The 8,803-nt window shown below is 36.1% G+C and overlaps 1 protein-coding gene across 1 annotated transcript in view; it reads left to right on the top strand.

The window, feature by feature from the left end:
- The first annotated feature begins 2,358 nt into the window (after positions 1-2,358).
- Positions 2,359-8,803, top strand: part of LOC129223417 (troponin C) — a 29,870-nt gene continuing 23,425 nt past the window's right edge. The window contains exon 1 of the mRNA XM_054858015.1: positions 2,359-2,564. Within this exon, the coding sequence (XP_054713990.1) occupies positions 2,562-2,564 (3 nt within the window). The 5' untranslated portion in view covers positions 2,359-2,561. The remainder of the gene's footprint in view (positions 2,565-8,803) is intronic.

Genomic DNA, 8,803 nt, shown 5'->3' with positions numbered 1-8,803 from the left:
CGGGGGGGGGGGGGTGCTGGAGCAGGGGTTGCTCGGTTTCAGTCTGGATCAAAAAATTAGAGCTGTCTTCAGGGTCCTATCCAACTGGTTAAACCACAAATAGTGGTAGGTACGTTAAGTGGTTGTTGTTTGAAGTTAAACTAATAATTCAAAGCAAATAACTTTTTTTTTTTTTTCACATTTCCACGGATATTACAGACGGAAGTAGAAAATGCATACAAATATATCAGAAATCATTGGAAGTCAACTTTCAGAGTCAGACTATTTTACTTTTTGCTATGTTTGTTTTCATTGCGTTCTAATTTTGTTGTTCCTTTTCACTTATTCCAGTTTTTTTTCTTTGACGGATTTCTCCAGTTTTCTCTTTTTGGAATTGTGCAGAAGTAAGATGCCACTTGTGGTAGTGGAACGCAAAGGAATGAAATGGGTTCCTTAAAAGTTTGAGTAAAACGCGAGCAATGTTAAAACCGTGGGAAATCTTTCGTTGAAATGTTGTACGGAATTCATTATGTACAGCAGCTGCTCCCCTAGTACCGTCTCTTTTCCCAAAACAAATGAAGATTTTCCTGTCGTAGGTAATCTCCAAATTTTTAAATTTTGCCACATACATCCCTTTGCTTCGAGGTGCATCATTTCATTCTCAGAAAAAAGAAACCGCAGAATTGGAGGTCTAAGGACCTTTAACCTTCTAAATTTTCGATTTTCTGGAAAAAAATATATGTTATTGCATAATTTAATTCTGAACAATTCGATACCTTATTTATTACCATACGCCAAAAACTTTTCAAGTTATCGTAAAAATGCGTAACCTCTCCCCCATAGAGATTTATGTCAATAGCAGCTGTTTAAGCCTCTTTTTCTCAGTTGCTGGTTTCTTCGGTTTTCTCGTTTTGCGCGCATGATATCTCAAAAAGTTTCTCATAATATTTCTGTAAAACATTTCATGCATGTTTGTGTTGGTATATTTTTATGGGTCTGAACCTAAATTTTAACTAAAAATGAAAGTTGATATTTAAAAAAAAAAGATATTTTTGCACAAAATTTTGGAAATTTTTGATATTTACTTATAAAATTTCAAGAAAATAAATAAATAAGTTTTTAAAAAATAAATAAATTTAGGTTCAGCTCATAAATGTAAACCAGATAAACATAAATGAAAAGTTTTACGAAAAATATATAAGAAACTTTCTGAGATATCATGCGCGCAAAACGAGAGAAAACCGAAGAAAACAATACGTGAGAAAAAGACGCTTAAACAGCTGCTGTTAACATAAACCTCTATGGGGGAGAGGTTACGCATTTTTACGATAACTTGCTCCATGTGCTGTAAGTAGCAGGACTGCGGAAAAAAGCGTCTTGCTCCGATTCCTGGATTTTTGGAGCATTCCACACCGACTCCTACACCCCAAAATTCCGTTCGGCTTTGACTCTGACTCCACAGCCGTAATAGATTGCGGACTCGGAGGGAAAAGGACTGACTCCGACTTTTTTTGCATTTTAAAGGCTTCGACTCCCGACTCCTAACTTTTTAACCCCAAAAATCACTCCGACTCCGAACTCTTACTCCACAGCCATGGGAAAGGCGGACTTGGACAGTAAATGCCCGATTCCGACTTCCGACTCTTGGAATTTCAATCTCCGACTCGACCGACTCTAAACATTTTTAACCCCAAAAAATCACTCCGATTCCGAGCTCTTACTCCACAGCTATAGCAAATGCAGACTTGGACGGTAAATGTCTGACTGCGACTCTTGGAAATTGCAGTCTATGACTCTCGACTCCGACCTTTTTAACTCCAAAAATAACTCCGACTCCGATTCTGACTCCACAGACACGGCATGATGCGGATTGAAAGGGAGAATGGCCGACTCCGACTCTTGGAATTTTTAAGTCTTCGGCTCCCCGACTCCGACTCCTTTAACTCAAAACCAGCCCCGATTCTCACTCCGCACCTCCTGGTAGTTAGACCCTGAAAACGACAAACTATTAAGACGAATAAATAAAATTTTCATGAATTAAAAAGCTGCACTTCTGATGGCAATGCCACAGTTTTGCTCTATTCCGTTACGCAACGGCCCCCCCTGAGTATCATAACAATATCTTCTTCTATTTTTACTTTGCACTGAAAACAACGGTTTTGTGCTGAATACTCGAGCGCCATCCCAAGAATCCCAACTGCGTCACGAAAACGGAGGCTTTCACCTGTGAAATCGCAAAAAAGAACACCGCACCACCCTCGGGTCTCTCTTTAGCCCGGCGAAGATCTCATGCCAAGCAGTTACAGGAACGTCTCTCAACACCGAGAAAAAATCGGCCACTATTCTAAATTTAAACGCCTCGCATTCGGAAACACTAGACGACCTTGCCACGTGACCTGTACGAAAATGGGTGTTCCAGTGGCGGAAGATTTGTTAACGCTTCCCGGCGCCCCTTGCGATTCGGAATCGAGTTTTGGAGGGTCCCAATTTGGTCCCCGTTGCCAGTTTGTTTCTTCTGCCCCGTTTGTGTTCCAGTTGCTGCAAGGAAAATCCGGACGGTCTTTTCTCATAACAGTTCCAAAATGGTGAGTTTCTGGACTCGGAGAATTCATTTTTTTGACCCTAAGAGAACCATTTCTGTGCCTTAAAGTCAGTTCAATTTCAAGAAATATTATTTTTTTTCTCCTTTTTTTCAAGCAATGAAATTTCAAAACTCAATTTTTTAAATGCTAGGATTTTTTATTAATAAAATAAAGTCAAAGCCTTGGTTTACCTGGGAACAAGGCAGAAACCGTAGTAAATTTGTAATTTTTTTTTTTTTTTAAATCTCTCTCTCTATATGTATTATTTTACATTGTTTTAATCTATCAAAACTGTCAAAATTGTTGTTGCTTAAAGAAAGCTAAACATAAATATATAACAAAATAAAAATTATTATTAGGGAGAGGTCAGAAGGAATTGGGGATGGCGAGAGGAAAGAAACAACAGCTGCACTTATGTCAAAATAAAATGTAAAAATTTAATTCTAGCTTGTCCAGTTGATGTAGCTGCTGGTAGAGTCTTTCTTGAAAAAAAAAAGCCTATTAATAAATAGGTTGAATAAATGTGCCGAGAGTCTCAAATTCCGGTGGAAACGCCAATGCAAATAAACAACTTCGAACCCTTGTTGCGGGCTAACTAGGGCCGCGCCTTGCCAGTCAAACCGCCTTACCTACTGAGGTTCGTATCTAGTGGGATTTAACCTAAATCTAGAAATTATGTCCAAATCCGTAACTCCCCCAAGACCGTGCCGTTCGGCAGTCAGAAAAAGAAACCTTTACTGAAAGCACCCTGGAATTCAAATTTCGTCGATTTAGAAGGGAAAAAAAGAGGATAAGGGGAGAAAACGTTAAATCAATGGATAAACATCATGCTGCTTGGTTTAACCTTTTTTGATTTTTTGCCAATTACACTCAAATGTGGGTCAATAACCTAAATATCTAAAGCAAGGAAAGACAATCTCCAATTACCTAACAGTGCTGTTCTAGTCTAGTGTACATACAGTTAAAATCTAAACAAAGCAACTACTATCGTTTAGGCCAGAACACGTAGACTATAGTCGACAAGGTTTACGACATTTATTTAATTGTTTCTTTCTAAGTTTTGTGAAGTACAAGTGTTTTTTTTTTTTTTTTTAACTAAAAATTCATGTTTGGAAGCAAAAAAATTGAAAAAAGTCCAGATTTTAAATGTTCAAATATGTTCTTAATTTCTGGTTTCAAGTATAAAAAATAAAAGTTTCGTTAAAAATAAAAAATGTCACCTTTCGTAGACTTAACGTTGACGCAAGTCAAAGACTGAATCAAAATGAAATAAATTTAAAGCGCAAGTATTTTTACTGTGAAATAAGGACTGTTTTTATGCTTTTAATACAGTCAATGAATGCTCAAAACAGGAAGGTGTGGATGTGCATGGAATTTGCGATAAATTTTTGACTTCCGGTGGGCTATTGTTTAGGGGTAGTTAGTAAGGAAACATACTGAAAGTCCCCGACCTTGGGGGGGGGGGGGGTGAGCTAAAAGTGGGAAGGAGTGGGGGAAGAAAATTTTGGGGTTTTCGAGAAAATGTCGGAAACGGTGGAAAAAATGCGTTCAAAGTAAAAATTCAAGCAAAATAAATTTTCTATGAAATTGTTTCTACACATATGTCAAATTTCTAATAATTTTCCAGGTATACGTTATGGAAAATCGATGATTTTCGGAAAAATTCTCTCTTTTTGTCAAACATTTTTGCTCCTAGTGCTTCCTGGGATCAGTATTCATGAAAATTGTCAACCACAAAGTTGTAGAGCTTTAAATTTCCTTCAATTTGATGTGCCACTTTGTTATATTTTATTCAACCAATGAAAAGTTACAGAATTTCAGACACGCACTTTCATGGCAAAAAATGGAACACTTGCCATTCATAAATTTCAAACCTACTCGAAAGGATCGCGCATTTCCTCATTCTTCAATGAATTCGACAATCCTGATGGACAATAAAGAAGTAGTTGTGGATTACTACAACACAAATGATGTTTAAGGTGTGTGGGAGGTGGGGGTCGTGAAATTGCGAGTTTGTGACAAGGGGGAAGGAAAGAGTAAGAAATGTGACATCAAGCATTTTTTAATACCGGTACTTCACCATTAAGTTCCTAGCTACAGGTTAACTTGATGGTACGGCAGAGTTTTAGAGATCAGTCTTGATGTTTGCAGCTACTTTGATAAATGATCTGTAACGGAACTCATTGAGAGACTTTTCTGTAGCTAGAGCAACATACCATGATAGATAGATATGACCTCCAATGGATTCAGGAGAAGAAGAACTGTTGATATATACCTTAGATACATGTTGTATGATTTTAGATTTCTGGCAAAATGTTGTGATTAGTTGAGGATTTGGCTATCAAGATGACAACCAGGAGGACTTCCTCTCAAATGATAGCTACCGAAGAATTTTGCCATCTGATGATAGCAGTCTTCAGCAGTCATCAACGTCAACATCACCTAAAGCTAAAATGTGTTTGTCAACCCTACTCTTTCCTCCGTCCCCTTTTTCCAAACATAAATGAACTGTTAAATAAAAAAACAAAGAACTTTACAAAGAACAATCCGATTCAAACCATTTTTTACTTCCTTTTACAAAAAAGGAAGTATTGTATTCGCGAAAAAATGTTCACTCAAAAATCGACCTTAATTTCCGTTTTGCTCATCCCCGAATGAATGTTAAGTTTTTTTTCGAATCGACCACAAGCGGATAAGTGCCTAAGAATGTATAGACACGAGAAATATCCATTTTGACGATTCCCGAGCTAGTTACAAGTTTTCTTGTGACGTCTGTATGTATGTATGTGCGTATGTGCGTATGTATGTCGCATAACTCAAGAACGGTACGTCCTAGAACGTTGAAATTTGGTACGTAGGCTCCTAGTGGGATCTAGTTGCGCACCTCCCGCTTTGGTTGCATTCGGGTATTTCTAAAGGGGTCTTTTGCACCTTTTTGGGGGGAAATCATTGTTAATTTTAGTGGTGTTATAGTTTGGCGGAACCTTGGCGATATATCGCCAGTCTTTTGGTCGCCAAGTTTTGTCACCAACTTAGTGACAAATTTGGCAATTTTTTTTTAAAATCTGGTTTTAATTTGGCCACTGTTGGCGATATTTAGAGAGTTAATTATTGAATCACATTAAAATTTCCAATATTGGGGAAATAACATTAAATTGGTGTAAAAGGAAGTTATGTGATCATCAGCTCGTTTTTCTAAGAATATCGGCCATGACTCCGAACTCTCATGTTTCATTTTTAGAACTGCGCAGTTCGTAGTTCAATTTTGGATAGTTCAAAAACAGAAAGATAAGGAAAAAATGTATTGATGTCTAAAGAAAATGTTAAAGATTTATATAAAAATGAATTAAAAGGTGTATTTACTTCAAAAAAAGCTTTTATTAGTTAAAAGCTCTTGATATAGAGGTGAACAAAAAGATTTTTCATTTGATCACGTTATAAGTATTTTTTTAACGGTTCAAAAATATTTTACTTAAGCACCAACGAGAAATTCAAATCTTTTTACCTAAAAAATTAAGAATGTTAAAAAATTATTACATTTTTAGCTCTAATAATTCGAAAAAAAAAATATTCTCGTTTTTTTTTTTTTTTTTTTGCCTCAATGAGAAGCAAATTAGATAAAAGGCGAGTTACATTTTTCGGTAAACTTAACAGTGACGAATCTTTTAGGATCGATTGATAGAATCTAAGTAATTTTGCTGTTGCTATAAGTCAGAGGAAGTCTTGCCCCCCACCCCCACCCTTTCCTTCCAAGCACTGCCCTATGTGGTCAATAGAAGCGGGTACAATCGGTCATTTGAAACTGAAGCAGGCTAGACTGCAGAAACTGGTTAAAGAATTAAAATATTCATAGTTATTACGTACATAAAATTTAAAATTTACTGAGAATTAACATCATTTTGGTCACACTATTTTGAGAATACATAAAATAAGAAGAATCAAGGAACTAAAAACAAATTAAATATCAGGTATGTAGTGACCCTGCCCCTATTAGTCTTTGACAAAATTTGAGCACAGTGGCTTGCTTGCTAATATGAATCGCGTTTGCTCTAAATAGTTTTGATTCCATTAAGCGGCTATTTCAATGCACAGATAATTCTAAAAAGGTGGATTTTTTTTTTTTTCTGTTTTTGGCGATTTGATTCATTAAATCGGCTGATTCATTTAAGCACTGATTTCAGTTATCCGGCGTCTACTGTATGTGGTTGTGAGTGCCACAAAACGCCTTCTCGGGTTCTCTTCAATGTCCAGTTTTTGCTCGATATTTTGACATTATGTGTGCTTGTGATGAAAACTCAGATTCAGTCACAGAGACTGAATAAATGGACAAAAAACTACACTAAAAGTCTAAAAAAAAGTGGAGGGAGGGGGGGGGGGGGCAGAGCGATATCAAAGATATTTACATGCGGCCACAAAATCGAGTTGGCAATACGAGTAGTTAGTTTTGTCTTGTTACTTTATTTTGTTTTTATGAATACATTCACACTTCCCTTGAAATTTTTCTATGCCTACCTCTGGGGGAAGCCCCTCTCTCCCCAGGGTGAGATTTTTTTCCCCAACGCTTTAATATTTCCAGTGTCATTTTAACTTTTAAATGCATTCCTTTCATAACTTTCTGATGGCAACGAGGTAAAAATAGGATTTTTTTTTGGAGCTTAACTTCGGCGAAGGTAAGAGATTATCCAGTGTGGCGATTTGAATGCAGGCCCGCGTCAAGCGTGGTCGGGCGCCGTCGTGCAAATGTCTTTTAAGCGCCTTTATAAGGAGTGGCGTTCGAGGAAAATATAGTTGTAATGTGTGAGGTTTTGCAAACAAATATAATACGAAAAAAAGTTTGTCATTTAATTTATTAAAAAACAATCTAAATATTTAATTTTTGAGTACACTTTATGTTTTTTACTTAATATCTTGAAGTTATTTCGAGTTCAGTAACACCTCTGATATGCTAATGTGTTTTGGAAAAAAGAAAATATTTAAAATATCTAAGTTAAACGCCGCTCTAATTGTGAATAACATTGAGGTCTAAAAAATATCTTAAAAATGCTTTTGACAATATTGTTGTCTGATTCTAAAATAATGTCCTCCTGAATTCAAAACTGGCCACCATTTCCCCCAATCACGTTCCACGTTTTTGTAAATGGCGGTCCACCATTTTTTTTTATTTTATCTACAGTTTTATACCATTATTTTTATTTTGAGGGGAAGGGATAATTTACTATATTAGCCCATTTACACTCTTCTGAGGACCTAGAGAGGTGTAAATTTAAAAGCATGAACATTTAGACTGCGTCAAGAGACTCATAGGAGATTCTCCCCTAAAATAATTCAAAAATCATCAAAACCGATCTTTTTTTCTAGCGTTTTACAATTTTTTCACTTATTTTTCGGCATAAAATCAGAGTATAAGGCTCAACCTATGTTCGAAATAATTGCGGAGTACCATTCCTAAAAAGTGGATATTGATGTTGAAAAGTGGTCGTCATATTTTGATTCAGGGGGGTCATTTTAGATAAGAATCAGCAAGAGTAATGGCAGAAGCATTTTGAAGTTTTTTTTTTCCACACAGTGTCATTAATCAAACTTCTTTTATGCCTGTCAAAACATGACAACAGAGTACTGATTATGTTCTCAACTGAAGTATAGAGAATATTTCACATTAAAATCTGGAACTGAATCTTTTCCGGTATGACTAGTAATTCTAAAATACAGAATCGTTAAAAAGGTTTTGAATTTAATATCGAAAACAAGTCGTTACTTTTTGGAACTAAAGATGTAGCCGAATTTGTTGCCTAAAATGTATAGATATTACGCGCAAGTAAATTTTATTCAAAGGGGAAGGGCAGAATAATATAATTATGGTCCAGTCTTAATTTTTGGAACTAAAAACGTTACCCTAAATTGTTGTCTAAAATGTATAAATATTACGCATAAGAGACGTATTACCACGCAGACATTTTCACCGCAAGAACTAAAATGAGGAACAGCAAATTTCTTGCGCCTCGTATGCTCAACATCGTGCATAGATATACCGAAATGACATTCACGGCTCTACATTATTAGGAAGAAAATACTAATGTAAGCACTAATTAGTATCACGTGCTTTCAGTGTAAAATATTGCACTTTTGAGTAGCCTATTTAGACACAATAAGGCAATAAGCTTTCCTTTTAGATAGACAACGAGACGGATTGTTCGTTTCAATGAGCAGTATAATTTCACTGCCCTCATTCATATACTTTTGTG

Source organism: Uloborus diversus, chromosome 5 (assembly GCF_026930045.1).
Source record: "Uloborus diversus isolate 005 chromosome 5, Udiv.v.3.1, whole genome shotgun sequence".
In the NCBI taxonomy this organism is placed as follows: domain Eukaryota; kingdom Metazoa; phylum Arthropoda; class Arachnida; order Araneae; family Uloboridae; genus Uloborus; species Uloborus diversus.
The sequence above is the reverse complement of the archived record's forward strand: the minus strand, read 5'-3'. Positions and strand labels throughout refer to the sequence as shown.